The 25,163-nt window shown below is 41.2% G+C and overlaps 2 protein-coding genes across 2 annotated transcripts; both read right to left on the reverse strand.

The window, feature by feature from the left end:
• Positions 1 to 692: 692 nt before the first annotated feature.
• Positions 693 to 4,480, reverse strand: slc52a3-1 (solute carrier family 52 member 3-1). The gene is made up of 3 exons (XM_079558760.1): positions 3,407 to 4,480; positions 2,475 to 2,598; positions 693 to 1,144 (listed from the first exon to the last, which is right to left on the reverse strand). The coding sequence occupies exons 1-3, from the start codon at positions 4,393 to 4,395 to the stop codon at positions 932 to 934; spliced, it is 1,326 nt and encodes a 441-aa protein (XP_079414886.1). The 5' UTR covers positions 4,396 to 4,480; the 3' UTR covers positions 693 to 931.
• An 11,618-nt stretch (positions 4,481 to 16,098) lies between these two features.
• Positions 16,099 to 24,220, reverse strand: LOC306964743 (ubiquitin-conjugating enzyme E2 variant 1-like). The gene is made up of 4 exons (XM_079558862.1): positions 24,184 to 24,220; positions 23,073 to 23,221; positions 21,160 to 21,285; positions 16,099 to 16,540 (listed from the first exon to the last, which is right to left on the reverse strand). Exons 1-4 carry the CDS (start codon positions 24,203 to 24,205, stop codon positions 16,394 to 16,396), a joined length of 444 nt encoding a protein of 147 aa, XP_079414988.1. The 5' UTR covers positions 24,206 to 24,220; the 3' UTR covers positions 16,099 to 16,393.
• Positions 24,221 to 25,163: the final 943 nt, after the last annotated feature.

A 25,163-nucleotide genomic window follows, 5' to 3' on the forward strand; every position in this document is an offset into this window, starting at 1 on the left:
TGTTGCTTTTTCATGACTTTTTTGTGGCTTTTTTGGCCTGTTTTTGTCTCTTTTTCGATGTGTTTTCGTCTCTTGTTTTTCTGGGGTTTTTTTCATGTTATTGTTATTTTTTCATCGCTTTTTTCATCGCTTTGTTGCCACGTTTTCGTCACATTTTGTTGCTTTTCCAGCACATTTTTGTTTTTGTGATGCTTTTCTTTTAACCCCTTAACTCCCGCCTGAACCGTGCACGTTTTCTCCAGTTTGGCTTTACCCCAGTCCAAAAGCTTCTGGAAAAAAGCTGTGAAAATAGCGACAAAACTGAGACGAAAACAATGATGGAAATGTGACAAAAAAGTGACGAAAAATGGATGAAAAAAGTGGCAAAAATGTCACAAAAATGACAAAAAAAATGACAAAAATTTGACAAAAAAAAGTTACACAAATGAGTTGAACGCAAAAAAATGATGGGAAAAAAATCTGATAACGTGAGGAAAAAGACCCTCTCGGTTCAGGCGGGAGTTAAGAGGTTAATAAATAGGATTTATGCACAGAAAAAGTATTTTGGGGGTATATTTTGTCCCTCAGCGCCCCCTAAACTAAAATATCTTCCCACGGCTCTGGTAAAGGGCTCTAAAAATAACATTTGATTGATTGATTGATTTATCACAGAAAAATCCAGCGAAATATTTAAACAGATTTATTCCTGGACGTACAAAACGATAAAAATTAAATTAAGAGTTCACATAATAGGGGAAAAAAAGGCAGTCAACAACGTGAGTGGTTAATCCCTCAACTGGTGCTTTGTGTCTTGGCTCCTCTTGAGATTTCAGTCAGCGGAATCTAACGCGCCGCCGCCATCTAGTGGACAAACACAGACTTCCCTTTTGCAGTACACATTCATAAGCCACATTCACAATGGCAGTGATAAGATACGAAACGATCTGTGGCGTCACGAGGGGCACTGTGAGTTGCAGAAGTCTCCGGACTGGAACAGGCTGTAGACGTTGACCAGGGGGAACATGGTGGCGGAGCCCAGCAGGGAGCCCATCTGAGCGAAGGCCCCGCACCAGACCAGCGCACTGTGGCTCCGGTCCCGCAGGATCACCCCCACCATCACTTTGACGTAGGACAGGGCCCCGGTGAAGCACAGCCACGACAGCACCTGCGGGACAGGCACGGGTTCAACTCCAGTACAGGAAGGTTTCATTTGTGGAATCCTATGTTAATTTGTCTACACTCAGGGTTATATAGAGACTGATGCAACTTTCAATTTTTGTTTTTTTGTCTTGCCCTCTTAAAGTTTTTGGTGGATACCCCTATTTACTCTTCCTGTCTATTCTGCACACCCTGAGTGTTTCTGAGAGCTGAATGTAACAAGTGAATTTCTCCATTGTCAGATCAATAAAGGCTTATCGTATCTTAGACATTTTTATCAATTAAAATGACCAATAAAATCTGAATATTTGAAAGAGCAGCTTTCAGAACCCACTGTCGCCGACACTTAACCAAGCGTTTCCCCGAAACATGTGGTTTCCTTTATGAAAGAGGAGTGAGGCCCCAGTGTATTCAGATGTGTTTGCAGATGTGTCAGAGTGTTACAGGTGTGGCCACTACACTGCAAAAAGTGGATTCTAAGCAAGTAAAAAATGTCTTACTTTTAGAAACAAGTTCTTATTTTATTTTAATAATGTTTTGCCGAGCAAAGTTTTCTTGAGAAAAAAAATCTTATTTTAGGAAATAAAATCTAGCCATTTCTTGTTCAGATATATTTGCTAAAAACATGCTATTTTTTCTTGTAACAAGAAAGAAAAACTCTTTGAATCTTCTTCAGCTTTAGACAAAGAGTATTTGTCTTATTATAAAAAAAAACTAAGATCACAACAACTCTTAATTTAAGAACTGATTCTCACAGAGAGATAATACATTCTGTAAAGTGGGCGGCTCGGTGGCACAGCGGTTAGAGCCTCAGCTTCAGAGCTGGAAGGTCCTGGGTTCGATTCCCACCAGGACGGGGCCTTTCTGTGTGGAGCATGTTCTCCCCATGTCTGTGTACGTTTCCCCTACCACTAAAAACATGTACAATAGGCGAATCCTCCAGCCAGGTGATTCTGACCATCAGCCTGGCTCCACATCATGGAGATAGTATTTATTAAGAACATTTTGCTCAAAAATGTGTGTAATTTAGAACATTTTACTTAAATCAAGCAACATTTAAGTAAAATACCCACAATTTTTCACTAAATAAGAATGTTTTCCTTAAATTATTCCATTTTCTGAGGACATTTTGCTTAATTCCAGCTATTTATTTGCTTGAATTTAGTGTTTCTTTCTTGTTTTATGATTAGAAAAATATTCTAGGAAAAAGAATTCTTAGCAAGAAAAAAATGCTGACCCCATTGGCAGATTTTTTTCCTTCAAACAAGACAAAACGTCTTATTTTAAGATGTTTTTCCTTGTTTTTAGAAGGGTACTTTTTGCAGTGTAATACTTACGATGAGAATCTCTCCCAGCAAAGTGCCCTGAAACAAGGGGCAGGGACTCATGGCGGCCATGGCCATGTTGTAGCTCCCGAATCCAGTTCCCAGCGCCGTCAGCAGCCCCAGGAAGACCAGAGACCTGCAGACAAATGCCTTTAACGCTCTGCAAAGGCCTGTGCACTGGACAAAATGCCATAGCTTGATTTGCACTTGAAATAAGACTTTTGATGCTGATTTTGACTAGGTTTCGACTCGTCTTGAAATAAGATTGCCAATGGAACAAGCTTTAATTTGCTCAAAATAAGACAAATTAACTTGAACGCTTAAAATAAGACAAAAAAAAATCCTGAAATGAGACAAAATGGTCAAAGACAAGAAAAATCTGTCTAGTTCCATTGGCAATCTTGTTTCAAGACGAGTCAAAACCGTATCAAAAGCAGCATTAAAAGTTACTTATTTCAAGCACTTTTAAGTCATTTTTGTCTAAGATAAGATTTCATTTTTTTCCAGTGCACTGCAAAAAGTAAATATCAAGCATTGTCTTAAATGACTTGAATTGAGGAAATGTTTCTTGTTTTGAGCGGTTTTCACTCATTTAGACACTTTTCCTGATCGGACCCAGTTTACTTTGCTTGTTTGAGGACATTTCAGACCAGTTCTAGGGTAAATCTCGCTTGAAATAAGAAAGTAAAATTGCCAATGAGATAAGACCAATTTTCTTACCCCATTGGCAAAGAAAATGACCTGAAATAAGGACGAAATGTATCGAAACGAGTCAGAAACATCTCAGAACAAGTGAAATAATCCAGGACAAATGCCCAAGAACTTCTTAACCAGTACAAAACAACTAAAATTTGGATTATTATGCTCAAATTGAGATGTTTATACTGATTTAGTTCATTACTTTTTGCAGTGTGTGAGTCGTGCAAAAAGCATGAGGTCATTACCGGTTCTGGACAAACATGGCGATGGTGCAGGCCAGCGGGTTGGCCACAGAGGACAGCGCGGCGGAGAGGTGGTAGGGCAGGTTCCCGTAGGGCATACAGGAGTAGGTCTGCACTGACGGCAGCAGCCCGTTGGTGGAAGCGTTGACCCAGAGAACCACGCAGTAGATGAAGGCGAGCTGAGCCATGGAGTGTTTAGGGCGATCCTTGGAGGTACCACGTTCTGCCCCGTCGCCACAGTAACCCTCGCTGTCTGTCTCCGCCCCCGGGTTGTCCACCCCGGAGCACACTGAGGGCACCGGGGATTCGGGGACCAGGTTTTCTGTGGACATTTCGAATGTTCGAGGGAGCCGTTTGAGAGCTATGAACGCGGCCATGCTAACGCACATCATGAGGGCTAAGAAAATGAAAAACACTTCCGTCGAGAAGTTTGGGGGAAGGTACTCGGTTTGTAAGGTGTCGGAGTGGTTTCCTGCAGAATGAGTAGAGTTTACGCATTTGGCGATCCCCACGCCCTGGGCCAGCGCGACGACTCCGGGTATGAAACCGCTGAGGCCCTCCCCGATGAAGTATGTGGTGATGTAGTTGGCTGGAAGCTGCATCATGAAAGGCAGGAAGGTGACGGAGGAGGTGCAGTCGACCAAAGCCAGGAAGAAGGTGATGATGAAGAAGGCGGTGCTGTGCTCTGCCCCGCCGACGACGGTGGTCCTGTCCCAGAAGACGGCCAGGAGGACACAGGCCACGATGCCGATGGAGAGGATGGAGTAGATGACCACGTGCTCCTTCAGACGGCCCGGGCAGAGGCGGTGCATCAGGGTGACCAGCAGGGGGCCCAGGTTGGCCAGCTGGATGATGACTGTGAGGTAAGAGGGCAGCTCCCATCCCTCGGGCAGAGTGTTCACGATGAGGGGCAGCTCCACCCACAGGCCGTTCACCGCCACCCACGAGCCCAGCCCGAAGGCACAGGCCAGGAGGTGCAGCAGCAGAGCCATGTGAGCCGCTCTGAACCAGGACTAGGCTAGTGCTAAACTGAACCGCTATAGACCAGCACTGAGCCGGGTGTAAACCAGCACTGAGCCGGGTGTAAACCAGCACTGAGCCGGGTCTAAACCAGCACTGAGCCGGGTGTAAACCAGCACTGAGCCGGGTCTAAATCAGCTCTGAGCCGGGTCTAAACCAGCACTGAGCCGGGTCTAAACCAGCACTGAGCCGGGTGTAAACCAGAACTGAGCCGGGTGTAAACCAGCACTGAGCCGGGTCTAAACCAGCACTGAGCCGGGTGTAAACCAGAACTGAGCCGCGTCTAAACCAGCACTGAGCGGCGTCTAAACCAGCACTGAGCCGCGTCTAAACCAGCACTGAGCCGGGTGTAAACCAGCACTGAGCCGGGTCTAAACCAGCACTGAGCCGGGTCTAAACCAGAACTGAGCCGCGTCTAAACCAGAACTGAGCTGGGTCTAAACCAGCACTGAGCCGCGTCTAAACCAGAACTGAGCCGGGTGTAAACCAGCACTGAGCCGGATCTAAACCAGCACTGAGCCGGATCTAAACCAGCACTGAGCCGGATCTAAACCAGCACTGAGCCGAGTCTAAACCAGCACTGAGCCGTGTCTAAACCAGCACTGAGCCGAGTCTAAACCAGCACTGAGCCGGATCTAAACCAGCACTGAGCCGTGTCTAAACCAGCACTGAGCCGGGTCTAAACCAGCACTGAGCCGGGTCTAAACCAGCACTGAGCCGGGTCTAAACTAGCACTGAGCCGGGTCTAAACCAGCACTGAGCCGGGTCTAAACCAGAACTGAGCCGAGTCTAAACCAGCACTGAGCCGGGTCTAAACCAGCACTGAGCCTGGTCTAAACCAGAACTGAGCCGAGTCTAAACCAGAACTGAGCCGGGTCTAAACCAGCACTGAGCCGAGTCTAAACCAGCACTGAGCGGCGTCTAAACCAGCACTGAGCCGGGTCTAAACCAGCACTGAGCCGAGTCTAAACCAGCACTGAGCCGAGTCTAAACCAGCACTGAGCCGGGTCTAAACCAGCACTGAGCGGCGTCTAAACCAGAACTGAGCCGGGTGTAAACCAGCACTGAGCCGAGTCTAAACCAGAACTAAGCCGGGGCTAAACCAGCACTGAGCCAGGTCTAAACCAGAACGGAGCCGGGTCTAAACTGTGAGGGCGAATACAGGACTCAAACCTGCAAGACAAAACACTTTGTTAGCGTTGAGATCACAATGTGAAGTATTGAATTAATAACACAATTACAAACTTGGCTTTACATTAGGGCTGAAACGATTAATCGATTAATCAACGACTAAGCGATTATTGAAAGAGTCGACAACTATTTTAGTAATCGATTAATCGTTTTCTGGCTCACACAGACTCAAATGGAGCAAAAATGACCAAAAAAAATGTAGTATTTTTGATGAAAACCTACTTTGATTTTATATTTAGGGTCTGTAGTGTTTTGTACAATGTAAATTTCATGAATAGAGCCTCCAACAAACGTTTCCCTTTAGTTTACTCCATCAGCACTTCCTTAAACAGCGCGACTTAAGGGGAGACACTACAGGCAAAACTCAATTTTTTCAGTTTTCAGGTTTTGGGCCAAATTGGTCTATGAACATATAAGCTTTCACCCGGAAACAGAAAATATGCCTAATCTTCACAATAACATGTTTAAATATTGCGCTGATTCAATGATCCCCCATAGACTTATATGGGAGAACACAATTTCAAGGGCCTTTTTCTCAAAACACATTTTTCTGTCATTGCGGCGACACTATGTCCACGTCAGTCGGACCTAAAGACTTCACATTTTCCAGCCTTGGACTGAACAATATTTGGAAGATTTTTTTAGAGGGATTTTTTATTTTCTAATCCCTTAAGCCCCATTTATTGAGTTTTGAATGTCAAAAAATAAGGCGAGAATTTAATTTTTACATTTTTTTCCACAAACAAACAGCTTATTTTAAAACTAAACAGGAAATCCAAAATCCCCTGTGAAAAGGTCTTGGAAACTCATTCATCAATAAAGTGAAACCATAAATTTGAATGTAGCTCTATCCATTATTCAGATTTCGTCGCCGAAAAGATGGGAAATTTGGGGCATTTTTAGGCATAAAACACCTTGTTCTTATATGAAAAGATAAAATAACAGAAAACTTGCCATGTATTTTTTTCTCACATTTATGCCAGTGATCGACAGCAACAGTTTCAAATTGATATCTGTAAATATACATTTTTTTCCCTATTCACCTGCAGCGTCTCGCCTTAAGCTATAATGTGATACAAAAATTGAAAAAATAAAATTTTACTACACCATTCACAGCCAAGCGATTAATCGATTAATCGTAAAAATGATCGATAGATTAATCGATTACAAAATAATCGTTAGTTGCAGCCCTACTCTTTATATTTTACATTTACAGCTTGATGAAAAATAATTTAAGGAAACTAAATCAAGACACTTTAACTATCGGTGGTCGTCGCTTCATAACTAGTAAATTGACAGTTTAATCTCAGCTGGCGTCCTTGGGCAAGACACTTCACTCACCCTGCCTTTTCGAATGTGGTTTGTGAATGGTCATGGTAGAGGCCTGTCTGCCCCAGGGCACATGTGGCCTGTCTTACACCACAGGGCCGGAGTGAATGAATAATTGACCGACTTCTAATCTTAGAGCAACATTCAGCAGTGACCTTGTCAGATTATGTCACTGTCATGTGTTTATTACTGCTCTCTTCAGGAGTGAGGTGTTGAGTAAACGCTGTATAATTGGACTCATCGAAATGATAAAATGTGTCCAGGTCTCTTACAAATGATCTTGTGTTTGGCACTCATCCAGGTTGTGTAAAATATAACTGACCTAGAAACGAGGACAGCTGTGGTGTAACTGTGCCAAAGGTCTCTAGCACCTGTTGAGCAAAACAAGTCACTTCATAATATACTTTGTGCAACACTCCAGGTAATTAAGTTTTGTAAGTTTGACAGTTCTACTGTACACGATGTTCACTCCAGCAGCCAGGGCTTAACCGCTCAGGAAAAACATCTGAAGGGCATGAGCTGCTTCGAGCAGTGTTCATTTTGACAACATGTTTTAGTTTAGTTTTAGTCTTTTGATAAAAACGTAATTAAATTTTAGTTGAGAATTAGTCACAAAAATCTCCAATTTTAGTCGACTAAAATTTCAAGTAAATTTAGTCGACTATATTTCAGACTCGACTAAATTTAAGACTAATTTAGTCGACTTTGCATTTATAATATTCTTTATAATCATATTTAATGTTGTTCCTCTGCTTCATGGAGCTGCTCCACATGAACAAAGCTCAGAGCTGATCCTTTGGCAGAGAATTTACATGATCTGAGGCTCTTTCAGACGGACAATAGAAGTTTGGATGATTTTAGTCTCTCCTTTTAATTTTTATTTAGTCTTATTTTAGTCGACAAAAATATCACTAAAATTAAGACTAAATATTTTAGTCGACGAAATGATCACTGACTTCAAGAGCATTAAATCAGGCATCAGTTCAACAAAATAACCCAATGCTAAACCAGTCACACATTCACACTCTCATTCACACATCAGTGAACGCAGACACTGGAGGCAACGTGGGTGAAGTGTCTTGCCCAAAGACACAATGACAGTGTGCACCTGCGGGAGCCGGGATTCGAACCCGATCTGATCATGCCACTGTCGCCCCAATAGACTTAACCTCTTAACTCCCGCCCGAACCGAGAGCATTCTCTCCAGTTCAGCTTTACCCAAATCCTGTAGGCCAGTGTAACGCCTCATTTGAAAGCTAAGACCTACAAAACTCATCTAAATGGATCTTTTTCCTCACGTCATCAGATTTTTTTCCATCTTTTTTGGGGGGGTTTTCAACTCATTTTGTAACTTTTTTGTCATTTTTTTTAAATCAATTTTTTGTCACATTTATTGTCTTTTTTTTGTCATTTTTTGTCACATTTTTGTCACATTTATTGTCATTTTTTAAATTATTTTTTGTCATTTTTTCTCACATTTATTGTCATTTTTTAAAATCATTTTTTCTCACATATATTGTCATTTTTTTGTCATTTTTTAAATTATTTTTTGACATTTTTTCTCACATTTATTGTCATTTTTAAAACATTTTTTAGTCATTTTTTAAAATCATTTCTTGTCATTTTTTGTCACATTTATTGTCATTTTTTTAGTCATTTTTTGTCACATTTTTGTCACATTTATTGTCATTTTTAAAACATTTTTTTTGTCATTTTTTAAATAATTTTTTGTCATTTTTTCTCACATTTATTGTCATTTTTTAAGTCATTTTTTAGTCATTTTTTAAAATCATTTTTTCTCACATATATTGTCATTTTTTAGTCATTTTTTAATTATTTTTAGTCATTTTTAAAATTATTTTTTGACATTTTTTCTCACATTTATTGTTATTTTTTTAATCATTTTTGTCACATTCTTTGTCTTTTTTAAGTCAATTTTTTGTCATTTTTTCCTCACATTTTTGTCAAAGTTTTCTCACTTTTTTGTCACATTTCCATCATTGTTTTCATCTCAGTTGTGTCGCTATTTCCCCACCTTTTTCCCAGAAACTTTTGCACTGGGGTAAAGCCAAACTGGAGAAAATGTGCTCGGTTCAGGCGGGTGTTAAAGCTCCACTGCTAAAATATGGGTCATTTACCCTTTTAAACAAAAAAAATGAGTCACAAGAACTAAAGTAACTCTGTATTCGAGAAACAGAATTGTTACATACACAGACCAACAGTGTCGTATTGCTGTCGATAATGCAGAACATAATCTCAATGTCATTCCATTAAGGACACACCGTTATTCTGAGCATTGAATGAGTAAGTCACATGTTTTTTTTGACTCACAGTTTAGAATTATTCCTGACTGCCCTACATCCTGAAGCTACCCCCATAGGCTTCCCCCACAGACATCGCATACTTACCAGTGTGTGTGTGCTCCCTGGAGGCTCGGGCATGTCGTTCTACTCAGGGTGCGCAGCCGATCTCTCGCTCAAATGCCACAGATGGAAATCACATGGCCCCTGGGCAGGTCATAGTCCACTCGCCGCTGCGTTTCATCAGCTTCATTGGATAACGCCGCGCAGGGGAAGATCCACTCCTCCTTGTGAGCCGCCGCCGCCGCCGCCGTTGCATTAATTAGGTCAAGTCAGTGCTGAAACACGTCCAGGTGCTCTTGACATTTTTGGCAGAGCTCGCACTTCTATCTTTCCACGGCAGAGAAGAAAATGCACAGCTTAATCGAGTTGGCACCGGCCTTCCCCTCTCCGAGCCCTGGGCTAATAATACAACATGTGGCTCTGTTAGGGAAGCAAACCCGTGACTTCTATCAGAGGTCAGTGACAGGAAGAGAGGAGGGAGTGTGTCGCAATGAACAGTGTTACAGAATTATCATTATATCATTTCACAACAGCTGCATTTTTTTGGGATCTGGGTTCAGTGTTTTCCCTGTTTAAAAGTAGGCTATAGTTTGGTGCCTTTATATCATCTGGTTTTCTCCAAGCAGAGCAATGAGCTGGTACCAGGGGCGGACTGGCTATATGTCCTGTATTCTGGAAGAGCACAGAAGGGCCACTGGCTCTAGGGCCACCGGTCCCGCCTCAACCGAGCTTTACCCAAATCTAAAAGCTATGAAGATAAGCATCAAAATATCGAGGATGAAAACATGAGGAAAAACACGCACAAAAAAACACAACAAAAAATGATAGAAAAATCATTAAAAATTCAACAAAAATTCAACAAAAATTCAACAACAAAAAAATCAACAAAAATGTGACAATAATGTGACAAAAATGCTAAAAAAAAAAAAAAAATTACAAATTCAACAAAAAAAAATTCAACAAAAATTCAACAAAAAATGTGACAAAAAAAAGAAAAAAAAAAACATACAAAAGGTGACACAACACAGCAACAGCGCGAGGAAAAAGGTCAGTTTTTAGCTTTCAAATGAGGTGTTACACAGCCAAAAGAGGACAGAATGCATTTGGTTTAGGCGGGGGGTAAGAGGTTAAAATATGTATTTGTGGAAATGCACAATTACGCAAATTTGGGCCAGGCTGGTCAGAGTCCAGGGCTGTTTTTCAGTCCCAGTCCGCCCCTGGCTGGTACTAAAACATTATAGGCCTACTTTTTCCCTTGAGTATTATCATTAACATAGTAACTATCCTATGAAAAAGGAAAGCTTAAAGAGGGGTATTCTGCTTTTTTCAGTCCCATAGCACCAGTCTATATCACACTACAATGATGAGCAAACCTTCTGCTGGTCTGTAAATGCAGTAAATTAGAATAACTGCCTTGTATAAAATGTCTCTCTCAAAATGGCTGTAGCGAATGTCTTGAAATAGGCCTCTGTCTCTTTAAGAACCTCTGAGCCTTTAGACACGCCCCCTCCACACGCTGTCTGTGGCATCAGTGGGGAGGGGGTTCTGCTGAGGAGCAGTGGTTGGTTACTCGGCTGGTGACGAAAGCTCGGAGGCGTCTCCAGGAGGTGGGGGCGTTCCTAGGAGGACTCAGGCAAACCTATCCCTAAAATGGCCGCCATCAGAGTTTTTACAGATTACTCAAAAATACGTGAATGTGCCAAGGCAACACTTCAGCCATGTTTTTAATGAGGGAATGACAGAATAACATGATGTAAAGCTTGAAAAAGTTGATTTTGCAGAATACCCCCCTTTAAAGGAACAGGCCACCGTTTTTCCATACTGAGATATGTTCTTACCTGAGCTTAGAGGCCAAATGCTAACAACTGAAGATGTTGTTAGCATTTGGGCTCTCCCAGTGTATTCCTGTAGCTCCAAACGGGGTGAAGTTAGAAGCGACCACGCTCTTCCATGTCTCAGTTTGGAAAAACGGTATCTCCAACCAGTCTCTCGCCAAAGACTTTCTACATCTCTACAGGCTTGATGACTCAAATTTTAGATGCATTTTCTGTTTGTTCTGAACCTGCTGAACACAATCTGTAACAGTTGGTTCAATAAAGTAAAGTATAAGGACTAAACTCAAGTCACTTTCTTTGAAATGCCATCTTGGTTAATAATTCTTCTGGGTGAACTCCACCTGAGTTGCATTTTTCAGTTTTGTTTTTGAACATAAGTATCTCTCCGATGTTCATATTGTGTAAATGTAGCTCATCGGGTATAAAAGGTTGGAGACCCCTGCTTTAAAGTGATAAGTCTCAATGTATTTACTTATATTTCAAGATTTTTCTCTAAATTGTACCTATTTTTGCTATGTTTATTATCTTACTTCCATATTTAAAATGAGTAGTGAGTGATATAACATAAGAGGTAAACATTACATAATTTACCTTTTTTTATTTTTCCATAACTAAATTTAATACAATGTAATGAGCTTTGTAACAATGTGTAATAATTTGTACCTATGGGTTAAATCAGTGGTTCTCAACCTTTTGGTGCCGCGACCCCCATTTTAACAGTTAAAGGGTCCGTGACCCCCACTCGGGTCACACCGTGAGAAATAGAAATAGTAGCCTACATAATTCTTAAAATACAAAGAAAAAAAAACAAATAGCTAAATTTAAATTCATCAAACTACGAACAACTCTGGTAAAATAGCAAACACATGCTACAATAAAATATCAGATTATATGCTAATGAAAATATGTGGACCTGCAGGAGGAGCCATAAGGGGCTGGTGCTGTGTGATATGGGCAACTCCAACAGAGTTGATAGATGGATAGATGGATAGATGGATAGATGGATGGATCTGGCGACCCCCCAAATTTGTTTCCCGACCCCCAGGTTGAGAACCACTGGGTTAGATACACAATGAAATAATATGTATTTGTAGTTTGTAGGTACAAAATGTAATAAGACATAACTCTAACCCTAAACTTAAGCCTTAACCCTAAAGGTCTCGTGTTACATTACATTATGTACCTACAAAGTACTAATACAAGTTATTCCATTGTGTGAGTACTACATAGGTACAAGTTATTACAGATTATTACAGAGCACGTTACATTGTACTAATTTTAGTTAGTAGTGTAAAATAAAGTGATACCAGTCTCAGTTCTGTTCTTGCGATGTTTAATTCTCCCTTTTCTTGTCACTTGTTTTTCGTAGGGTAAGAACTTTCATTTATCAACTTTTCATCATAAAAATTACCACTTTGCTGTTAACCCCATTAAACTAGCAATAATAATATATATATATATCAAAATAACATTATAAACCTGTCACACACAGATTAATAATTATTTTTTGTGCTGGGCATTTCATTACCTTTATAACGTTGTGGCTTTATCAGTAACCACAGCTGTAAATGAGGACGTTATCACGGCTTGTGGCTTTTATATTGATCATCCACTGCACCGCACACGTTACAAACAACACAGCGCTACACAAAGTCAAACATAAATGACCGCACTTCATATCAAAGCACCAGTCCTTCACACACCGATGCACACAGACACTGGAGGCAAGGTGGGCGAGTCGTCTTGCTCAAGGACACAGTGACAGCGTGAGCCGGCCGGAAACGGGACTCGAACCCTTGACCCTTCGCAGCTGTTCGTAGACGTGCTCCGGCTATTGTGGAACGTCTGAGTCCAGGGGCCGGACTGGGACTGAAAAACGGCCCTGGACTCTGGACCGGCCTGGCCCAAACTAGCGTAAATGCGACACTTCCACAAATACATATTAAAACCCTTAACCGAGAGCATTTTCTCCAGTTCGGCTTTACCCAAATCTAAAGGCTTCTTGACCGAAGAGCAACAGTGTAATGCCTGATTTGAAAGCTAAGACTTACAAAAGTGATTGAACTTTTTGTCACGTTGTCGCCACATTTTTGTCGTGTTTTTGTTGCTTTTTCGTCACTTTTTTGTCGTGTATTCGTTGTGTTTTCGTCACTTTTCTGTCACTTTCATATTGTGCTTTTGTGGCTTTTTCGTTGCTTTTTTCCCATCGCTTTGTTGTGTTTTCGTCTCATTTTTGTCATGTTTCTGTTGCTTTCCTATCTTTCAATCTGTCAATTGCTTTACCCAAGCAGTCAGAAAAAGAATAATTATGCAGTTAATTTTACCTATCATTGATTATGCAGATATAATTTACCAAAATACATTTGAGCAATACCTAAAACCATTACACACGCTGTTCAACTCTCCATATCGAACACATCATTGTGATTTATTTGGAAAACTTAATTGGTTGAAACCATGCAATAGACGTCAATATCATTGGATTTTACTTATATTTAAATGCATTTATTTTGATTCCCCCCTATATTTAAAACAACTGCTAACTCCTGCAACATTCTCATACTCTTTGAGAAGAACTCAGTGCATTTCATTTGTTGTGCCCTTAATCTGCAAAGAGGTTGGACGTAGAGCCTTTTGCTATAAGGCTCCATCAGAGTGGAATAGGCTGCCCGTCTCAATAAGATCCTTAACATCTTTCACTAGGTTTAGAGCATCTTTATTTATTTATCTTAAGACTCCTTGTCTCTGTTTTAAATAGCTTCTTTTTATTTTTAACTTTTGTTAATTTTTTGTTGTTGTTAATTATTTTTTTTATTATTGTTTTTTGTTGCTGTTATTGTATTTTAATCTTCTTGTAATTGTTATCTTCATTTTTATTTTTGTAATATTTCCACCGTATACAAGCCCTAGCAAATGGTCCTTGTTAGTAAGGACGACCTGCTATAATGTTATCTGGATTTGAGGGAGGAGGGAGGTTGATGGAGCATTTCTGTTAGTCTCGTCTCCTCTGTGTCATGTTAGTTGGAATTGTGTTGAGTAACTGTTTTGTTGTTGTCTCTCCTATGATTGTTTTGTTTGTTTTGTTGCTTGTAAGCTGTGCACACTGCTGTGAGTGCCATTTCTGTCTTCTGTCTGTTTTGTGGACCCCCTCGAAAATGAGATGCTACATCTCAAGGGGCTTTCCATTAATAAACAATCCTCATTTTCGTCGCTATTTTGCTTCTTTTCTTTTAAGCTTTTAAGATTTAGGTAAAGCTCGGTTAAAACCTCTTAACTCCCACCTGAACCGATCACATTTTCTCCAGTTTGGCTTTACCCTAATCAAAAAGCTTCTTGGGGGGAAAAAAAAACGACAAAATGGAGACGAATAATGAGAAGAAAATGAGGATGTAAACGCAAAATGGAGAAGAAAAAAAGCAAGCAAAAAAAGCGACAAAAACTCAACAAAGTGCAACCAAAAAGTGACAGACAGTAACAAAAAAAACAACAACAACATATTGACAACAACACGAGGAAAAACATCAGTTTTGTGGGTCTTAGCTTTTAAATGAGGCTTCACTCTGGCCTTTAGGCAAAGAGGAGAGAATGCATTCGGTTCAGGCGGGTGGTAAGAGGAGAAAATGGAGAGGCCAGACCGGTGGCCCCTCTGTGCTCTTCCAGAACGGACATATGGCCAGTCCACCCCTGTCTGAGTATTGCAATGTATAAGTGTAGTGAACTTAATATTTTGAAGTACTTCCTGTCCTATGGCATCACTTCCTGCGGGCAGAGCCAGGAAGTGTTTAAATTTGTTTGTGCGGCTCAATCCGAAACCATCAAATTGTAGCCTCTAAGCACTAACACTAGCAACTAACTCCTTAACCTTTCATGGGTCGACTGTTAGATCTGTGCAGTTAGGGAACTAGAGCTTCAGCTGCATTTGCACAATCCGTCCATCCTTAAACAGGGGAAAGGGAAGTGACATCACCAACAGCTGCTTTTCTTCTTCTTTAAAGTTACTGGTGGAGTGCAGGCCAAACAAAAGTGCATGTCGCCCCCTACTGTACAGTGTCCAACAACAACATAGTGTCCAAACAAAGACATTTAAGGAGAAAAATAAATCGAAATGATCCAAACATTTCTCTTTAGTGTTATTTTATTTCAACAGCTGTTTCTTAAAGCTACATTATGCAAATGATCCATGTGGCTTAAGTTTCTACTAAATGAAAACAAAAGCATTTAATCTGTTTCCTGAGTTTACTCTTTAACACTGACATGTGACTGAGCTGTGGGGACGACAACATGGATTTATCACTTTTATAAAGTTTGGCTTGTGCAGAATCTTAATTTTTAATTATTATTATTTTTATTATTAAATGTGCTCCTGTCAATCAACAGTGGTTGCACATGAATCACTCGAGGGTGGGGGTGAGGGGGCGAGGGGGGTGGGGGGATTTGGCGCAGTGGCTTGTGGGATGGCACATAGCTCCTAATCACTGGTTAGTTAGCATCAGAGGTCCCTATGCTAAAGTGGCCATGATAGTTAGCATCAAGGCTCCTTTTCCTAACTACTTCCTAACTGACAGACCAATTCGGAGGCAACTTGCCATGGCGGACGCTGACGCACATCCGGTTTGGCGTAAGAGCTCTTAGCAATCTGACCGTTTCGGAAGGAGCCCATGTCATGGTGGAATGGAACATGGCACTTGATGGCCCTGATTTTAGCTCCCAGATTGAAGGGGAAAAAAGGTAATACTTATAAGTCACTTTATGCAACATGCTTCCTTATTTATGGTTTGTTATATTGTACATTGTTTGTTTTTAGCTCTTACGGTGGAATTTGTGTACATGGAAAATAAAGACGGAACCAAACACAAGACCCACTTGTACGCTTCATACATTCACCTGGGACGCTACAATAAGTGTGTAGCATTGCAGAACAGTCGCGCCACAAAAAGTCAAGAACCACACGAGGTCGAACACTTAATAAGATTATTTATGTTATTGTACAATCAGATTTAACAAATAATAAAAAATAAGTACAGTATTTGAATGGTCACATCTGATGGGAAGAGACAGGAGACGCCACAGCGGAGGTCTGCGGCTGGAATGAGCTCTCGTTAACTCCCGAGTGTGTGTGTGTGTGTGTGTGTGTGTGTGTTTTCTTATGTGGGGAATGTTGCAGGACGATTTGATGGGAGGAAAGAAACGGGGCATTAAGGGAGAAGGGGGGGGACACATGAGGCTAAAGTAGTACGGTGGGCGCGGAGGGCTCAGTTGGTGTAGATCTGTCCCTCCGGAGGCTGCGGGAGCTTCATGTTCTCCTTGCACGTCATGAGCCGCCTCAGCTCCAGCAGCACCATCCGAATACTGTAGGAGTTTTGCCACTTGGCCAAAGCGGACACGGCTCGCATGTCGACCTGCAACACGTGAACAGTGAGAGAATGAATGACCTCACGCATTTCCTCCCAAAGATTAAAGGCTGTATACCTGATTTTATCTATATTAGTGGAACCAAATGTGTTTTGTGAAAACCGTAAATGCTCTAATACAGGCCGGGGCCTTTATTTACTCAAGGGCATCGAGGACCAGGCCTTTATTGGAACCAGGCCACAATTAGAGACAGGCCTTTATTTCTATTTGAGCAAAACGGACGACCAGGAAAACGAAGAAAAACGAGATTTGTGTCCATTTGCACCTAAAATATTAGGTTCATTTATTAATTAACATTTCAAACCCTCTCCCAGCGGCTGGAACATTGACGCCTTTTATTTTGTCGGGACAACAGGAAGTGTTTCGTTGCTGTTAGCGGAGCTTTGACATCAGTGTCACTGCAGGTTTCTGTTTCGTTTTTACCACAGACCGGATTATTTGTTGTTATCTTGTGTAAAAGGCGAGTTTAGACGGAGCGTTTGTGTTTGTGATCGATCATGAGACTGACCCGAGAGAAGACGAGACGCTCGCGCTGATGGGAGGAGTTATTTTGAGGCGTGGGACTGACCTGCACACGGAGCAGCTGGACGTGCTTTGAGGACGCGATGGTGACTTTATTAAAACCCTGGAGGGTCACACAACATTTGCCCTGTTTCTAAACATAATCACAGGAGGTTTGAAAAATGGCTAAATCTATGTCAAAGTTACGCTCGGATCAGCTCCTCTGCAGCGTCCCCCTCGGCCCGGGTTCCCGTTTGTTACTTCCTGCACCTGAGTTTTCATTTACACGAGTATGAGACAAATTCCTAACATGGGGAATATTTCTACTGCTATAGTTTCTAATAAAAGCCCCGGCCTGTTTTAGAGACCAGCTTTAATTTGCCTCCACCAGCCGCGAACCCGGCCTCTGTCGGAGACCCGGCCGCTAATGGAATACAGGCCAGTATTAGAGAATTTACGGTATGAATCGATTTCATAAACTATTCACCTCATTCCGCCCCGCCCACTTTTGCTTCTTTTTGCCTTGTCGTGACACTTCCGGTCGAGCGCGAGGCCCGTTCATTTAAACGGAGAACGAGGGAAAATATTCTCCGCTCAAATCTGATGTTTAGTTTAGATTGATTTGTGTAAAATGTCCAATGTTCATTTGCACAAACAAGTCGACACTGCAGCGTTTCTCAGCACGGACTAAAAACGGCTTTGTTTTCGTGTAGTGACTGATTTTATGTGGACTTCTCCAGCCCCATGTTAACTGATGGCAGAAAAGGGCCGGGCACAATTCATCGCGGCGCCCACGCGAACCTCCGGAATAAGGTGAATTTGTAAGCAATTCTGTGACCATGAAAAGTAACCCTGCAAATAGGGAAAAGTAGATGGGATACTATATACTCATGCAGGTGAGTCTGAACACAACTAACAATTGAATACCTGCACTTCTGCTTTTACTTTCTGTAAACAAAGACGTCAGGAATGGGGCCTTTACAGTAAAGTGCTACGGCATCAGATATTGGATTCGAACCTCCAAACCAAATATCCGATACTGAACCAATTGCTGGGTTGCAGGTGACATCACAGCGTTCTAAAGGCCTATACTGTTATATAGAGGAAAAATAATTTAGTCTTTGAGGACATGTTTGGTCTTGTACAGAGAGATCATGGACCCAGTGACTGATATTTATGATAATTTTTCTAATCCATACATTTTCTTTTTAGCTACGACTTGTGGAAGTGTAATGCTGTTAATAGGACAAACCGGCTCCTGCACTGCAAAAAGTATTTAACTAGATCAGTATAAACATCTCAATTTGAGCATAATAATCCAAATGTTAGTTGTTTTGACGAGTTAAGAAGTTCTTGGGCATTTGTCCTAGATTATTTCACTTGTTCTGAGATGTTTCTGACTCGTTTCGATACATTTCGTCCTTATTTCAGGTCATTTTCTTTGCCAATGGGGTAAGAAAATTGGTCTTATCTCATTGGCAATTTTACTTTCTTATTTCATTCGAGATTTACCCTAAACTGGTCTGAAATGTCCTCTAACAAGCAAAGTAAACTGGGTCCGATCAGGAAAAGTGTCTAAATGAGTGAAAACCGCTCAAAACAAGATACATTTCCTCAATTCAAGTCATTTAAGCCAATGCTTGATATTTACTTTTTGTAGTGTGCCCCCCGCTGGGTCCGGTGACATCATCATATTCTAGAACCTGCAACCCAGCAATACCTGCTTTGGCTCACACTTTTAACAACTTAACCTTAGAGATTATGGACATGCAGTATACTTCAGTTTTATGCTCTACAAAGTAGGCTAATGTTAGTCTGAACCAATCAAGACTGGGACAGAAACTATGATTGTGTCACACCTTAGTAATAAAATAATACTGTCTTGTCTTTGTAATTTAGTTAAATGAAACACTGTGTTCTAGAATTACTGACAACATATTGTTAATGCGCCAGTGGTTTAATGATTAGATCACTTCATGTTGGATGTTGTGTATAAAATGTAACCGAATAGCCTGTATCACGTAGCCGAGGGGACTCAGAGTAGAAAAGGCCAATGATCTCTGTTCAATGTTTTTCCATTCAGTTCATTAATAAAAAACAAAACCTTGATATGCAACATCTCAGTTGAAAGAATAATTCACTTTTTCATTAACAACAAACCACTTTTAAGGCGGTCTCTTGGCATCAGCTCAGCAAGTAAGAAACCTGGATCGATGCATCTAGGGCTGCAGCTAACGATTATTTTGATAATCGATTTATCTACCGAATATTTTCACGATTAATCGATTAATCGCTTGGCTGTGAAAGGTGCACGGAAATTGTATTTTTTCAATTTTTTGACCACATTAAGCTAAAGTGGCGCCGCTTGAGGACATGTTGATGGAGTAAAGTTAAAGTAAACATTTGTAGGAGGCCCTTTGTTCTAATTCTGCTTCTGATTGGACGAGGCAAAGACAGATATTTATGAAATTTACAATATACAAAACACTACAGACCCTCACTTTAAAAACAAAGCAGGTTTTCATCCAAAATACATAATTGTCATGTCATTTTTGCTCTATTTTAGTCTGTGTTCACTAGAAAACGATTAATCGATTACTGAAATAGTTGACAACTATTTTAGAAATCGATTAGTTGTCGATTAATCGATTAGTTGTTTCAGCCCTAGATGCATCTCTAATTTTACATAAGGTTGTTTATTTTCTGTCTATTTGGTCCGGTCAGCGCCTGTCATTCAACACTAGGGCTGAAACGACTAATCAATTAATCGACGACTAATCGATTATTGAAAGAGTCGACAACTATTTTAGTAATTGATTAATCGTTTTCTGGCTCACACAGACTCAAATGGAGCAAAAATGACCAAAAAAATGTAGTATTTTTGATGAAAACCTACTTTGATTTTATATTTAGGGTCTGCAGTGGTTTGTACAATGTAAATTTCATGAATAGAGCCTCCAACAAACATTTCCCTTCAGTTTACTCCATCAGCACTTCCTTAAAAGGGACTATACGGAGTTTAAAAATGTTAAAATTAAGTATTTTCCTCCCCCGACATGTTCCAACAATGTCCTAATGTGAAGAATGAGCCCAGACCTGTTCACCACAACTGCCTCTAAAATCCTGTACGGTCACTCAAAAATGTGTCACTTCGGCCCGAATTGCCGTCATGCACGAGCTTAATATAGAAAGTGCAGTTACACGTATGACCTGAGGTGGCAGTAGTGAGTATAAAATGGCGAACTTGCTTCCAGCCCCTTTAAACTATAATGTGATAAAAGAAAATTGAAAAAATACAACTTTACTACACCATTCACAGCCAAGCGATTAATCGATTAATCGTAAAAATGATCGATAGACTAATCGATTGTGTCGTTGAGCCTGACTGAGATCCTCGTAATAGCTGCGGAGAATGACTCGCTCTGAGACCAGCCTTCAGTGACCGGCTAATAACCCACACAAAATAGTCCCGTAGTCTGGCAGATTTAGTGAGTTTAGTCAATGAAAAAAACATTTATTATAAATGTTACGTTTCTGGGACCCTGGTATACGTTATAATGCACTCGTGGTGTTCTTGACTCCGCGTCGTGCATTATAACCGTCTAATGCACGGCTCCTCGTTGTTTAATCCTTACATAAAACAGAGGCCAGTGCAGTGTTTTTGTTCTTATTTCGGTAAGATTATGTCCTGACTAAGACAGACGCCCTTCCCTGTCTTATTAGGAGTCGAAAATCTCCACAATATCTACTTTTATTGATGACATTTTTACATTACTTACTTATTACTACTTTACTGATTTAAAATTTGAACATGGCCGCCACATTTGCCACAGCAAAGGTTGGAACGTCCCATCTAGTGTTTATGTTATAGTCTATGTTTGAAATCGGACTTCTCCATAATAGAGAACAGCGCTGCCTGTTGGTTGTCTGCGGTAGTGCGTCTCAAGTGAACTCAGGCCTTATTTTGAGTCAAGCTGCGAACAGAACCTCTCAGTGCTCTCCACAAGCCCAGATGACTACTTTTTAAAACCTTCACTAGAACAGAAGCGCTCATCTTTGCTTCCTCTTCGTTACAGATCGACAAACAGTGGATCGAGATACGCACCACGCCGTTGGAGTTGTGAACGCCATTCAAGTTTATCTTGGTGACGAATCTGACGAACGGCGGAGTCTCTGGGTATCTCTCCCCACATTCCACCTTCAGATTGTACATCCTGTTTTCATAGCTCGTCTGAGGAGAGGACAGACACAGAGGTGAGTGAGCATTTGAGGGATCAAGATCAGATTCTTAGCTATGCAAAAGCGGTTATTAAAGGAATAGGCCACTGTTTTTACATACTGAGATATGTTCTTACCTTAGCTTTGACGAGTTCTTTAGGACCTGTCTGATCTTCCCCCGTGCCTTCAGTCACGTAAACACAGCGCAGACGGCGTTAGCATTTAGCCTCTCCCTCTCTCCTCTATAGATAGTTTTCCATTGACGTCACACTCCCGCATAGTTCCATACGGCGCCATCTTGTGTGTCTAGGGTCTAATTGTTTGTGTTGCGGATCATTGATAATATGGTGATGAAATAGCGCTCACACCTGTGTTGTGTGGGGCTGATCCCGACACGACGAAGAGAAAGTGTCTCAATATCCCAAAAGTAATTCATCACTAAGGAACAGAAACAGAAAAACTTTCGTACGAGAGATTTAAACTATGGTCGCCGACCGCTCGTCCCGGATGTCGGGTCTGACTTTGCGGGGCAGCCTGTGCTTATTCCGCTCTGTGTCTGTGTCTGAGTCTCATGCCTCGGCTGATGTTCCTGGTTTTGCCAGGGTCTGTCAGCTTTTATCTGACATAAATGAGAAGAAGTGGCGTCAAACAGATTTGACAACGGGGCTAGCTGCTAGCATGAAATAAAGCAAGTCTACGATGAGCTCATAGTAGACTTGTATTTTTTCATGCTGCTGAAAAACGCAAACCAGGAGCAGTTAGCAGCTCGCAGAGAAATGAGACTCGGACAAATCACGGAGGAAGCACAGGCCGTCCCCTCCGACCCGGCGAGAGGCGGTCGGGGAGAGTGTGAGGAGAAGGCCGGGAGGCGAGAGCGAGTCGGCCGCTGCTACTCTCTTGGTTCATCAGGAGGTAAACGCAGCACAGATTGGCGCTGATACACGATATAAATACAGCCATTCCTCATTGTTTAACAGCTCACATGACGGCTGTTTGTTTGGTTCGATGGCCACGCTATGGCCTATGTGTTTTACTGTTATGATTACCGTGCATGAGTAGTTCGAAATCCGCGCAGTAATCTTCACTTTACTGTGCGGATGCCAAATTACTCCTGGTATTATTACGCCTTACAATATAGTTCCCCCTTTTATCCACTTAGAAAATCCACATTGTTTAATTTTGTGTAATTATACTTTGTAGTGGAATACTTCACGTAACCATATTTAAATAGGGAAAACGTGGAAGAGCTTGGTAGCTTCTATCTTGACCTGTTTTGGAGCTATAGAGGAGAGAGGGAGAGGCTAAATGCTAACACCGTCTGCGCTGTGTTTACGTGACTGAAGGCACGGGGGAAGATCAGACAGGTCCTAAAGAACTCGTCAAAGCTAAGGTAAGAACATATCTCAGTATGTAAAAACGGTGGCCTATTCCTTTAACGCTATTGTGCTATAAAGTTTTAAATGATGTAGCAATTCATTTGTTCACATACATTTGGATTGTTGGAAGTGTGTCCATAAACTCACTATGCGCTTCTGGAAGAATGTCTCACCACTGTTAGATTCATCAGTAAAAAAGTAATTATAGATCTTAATAGCAGGTTTTAACAAGAGTATTTTGAATCTGAATCGACTGCAGATAATTGACTTCCACAGTTAGGATTTTTTGTAAACACCGAGAATATTACTGCCTTTGTGAGTTGCAAATTAAAACTGTGATTTCAATTCAAAAAACGCTCCATTAGAAATACTCTTTTAATTGATCCGGTGCAGAGAAGAACGCCCTCGGCCTGTGTCGACTCACCCGGGGTGGGCCGAGGATCACCCCTCTCCACCGCGTTAAAGTCATGTCTTCGTCGTCCTCCAGACCCCAGCTCACCGTCCCATCGCCCACGCCCTTCTGACCTTCCTCCAGCTCCTCCAGGAGCCGGAAATTACGAGGAACTACAACGCCTGTGAATGGATACGATTTAACTACATTTAAATTATACAGAGGTTAAACATGACATGATTTAGCACATTCAGGAAAGGGCTGCACAACCTTAGGAAATATGGAGTTGCAATTTCCCACATATATTGGATTATTGTTATAAAATCAAGACTCTGTTCATTGAGCACATGAGAAACGACTGAAATATGAACTGCTAAACTAACACACTGTACAAGGATTCCGTGCGTTTCCCTCTGCAAGTAAATGGAAAATGTAAAAATAAAATAAAAAGCTAAGTAATCGATCCACAGGGCACATAATGGCCCTGTGCTCACAGCTTGGCTCATAATAACTGCTGCATGACTTGACGCCTGCGGTGACGAACGCTTCTGCACTGTCATTTGCGCTGCCCATACTCGGAAACACCAGAGCCTCTAGTTAGGTGATGGTACGACTGATGTGTAACGTTTCTAAGGCATAGTGTCAGTTATGAGAAAGGAACTTCACTTTAATGGCTGCAGATGACACAACTCCTGGTTTTGTAATGGATATATCCGCCCCGACTCGCACACCGCTCTTCCTTCTCTGTAAAGCTCATTATGTTGCCAGCTTATTCTGTGTTGCTGTTCGCCATCAGGCTAGAAAATCAACGCAGAAGATGCCGGTATCTTCTGAGGTTGTGAACACAAAGACAGATTCACATCTGACCCATCACGGTGTTGTGAACTTGTGACTAACTAACACAGCAGCGGCAGCAGCAGCGGCGGCAGCGGCACATCCTCCGGAGCCTCTCCTAGCTTTAGCTGCGTCTACACCGCCGCTGCTCATTCCCTCCCGGCCCGAGAACTTCCACATTCACGCGCTGCTCGTCTGTTACTTCATGAATCCCGCATGTCTCAAACTCACTAACTTGGCAGCGAGTTGTAATAGACACAGTTAAAGATAAATACCGCTGTAGAGTTATATGTTTCTCGGGAGCGTTTACCTGATCCGGCGGAGACCGCCATCTTGTCGCGACATAACGGGGCCGCGCACGCTCTTTGGGCGGGCGCGCGCATCAGGCTTTTATTTCAATAATAAATAAATGTAAGTGTGTCTTTATTAATATAACACTGCAACAATATTAATATAACACTGCAACAATATTAATATAACACTGCAACAATATCTAATAAGGCCCTATGATCTAAGTGTGTCTTTATTAATATAACACTGCAACAATATCTAATAAGGCCCTATGATCTAAGTGTGTCTTTATTAATATAACACTGCAACAATATCTAATAATGCCCCATGATCTAAGTGTGTCTTTATTAATATAACACTGCAACAATATTAATATAACACTGCAACAATATTAATATAACACTGCAACAATATCTAATAAGGCCCTATGATCTAAGTGTGTCTTTATTAATATAACACTGCAACAATATCTAATAATGCCCCTATGATCTAAGTGTGTCTTTATTAATATAACACTGCAACAATATTAATATAACACTGCAACAATATCTAATAAGGCCCTATGATCTAAGTGTGTCTTTATTAATATAACACTGCAACAATATCTAATGATGTCCCTATGATCCAAGTGTGTCTTTATTTTTTATTTTTTTTCATTCTTTTTATTGCCATTTTAGATTTAGTAAAACAAAACAAGACAGTGCCTATACCAGGCACCAAACAAAACAAAACAAAACAAAACAAAACAACAACTTTGAATATATATATATTTACAAATTATAGGAGGTGGTGGATGAAATTTACAGTGTATATAATACAATTCAATTGTACAAGAATCCTTTTAAAAGGATAGATGAAAGGTCAGGTCCAATATAATCCAAGTACGTGCACCACGCTCTGTAGAACCGGTCTATGCTGGCGTGTATTATATTGTCAGGTATTCTAAGGGGAAAGTGTGTCTTTATTAATATAACACTGCAACAATATCTGATAATGAAC

This window comes from Gobius niger, assembly GCF_951799975.1.
Source record: "Gobius niger genome assembly, chromosome: 6".
NCBI lineage: Eukaryota > Metazoa > Chordata > Actinopteri > Gobiiformes > Gobiidae > Gobius > Gobius niger.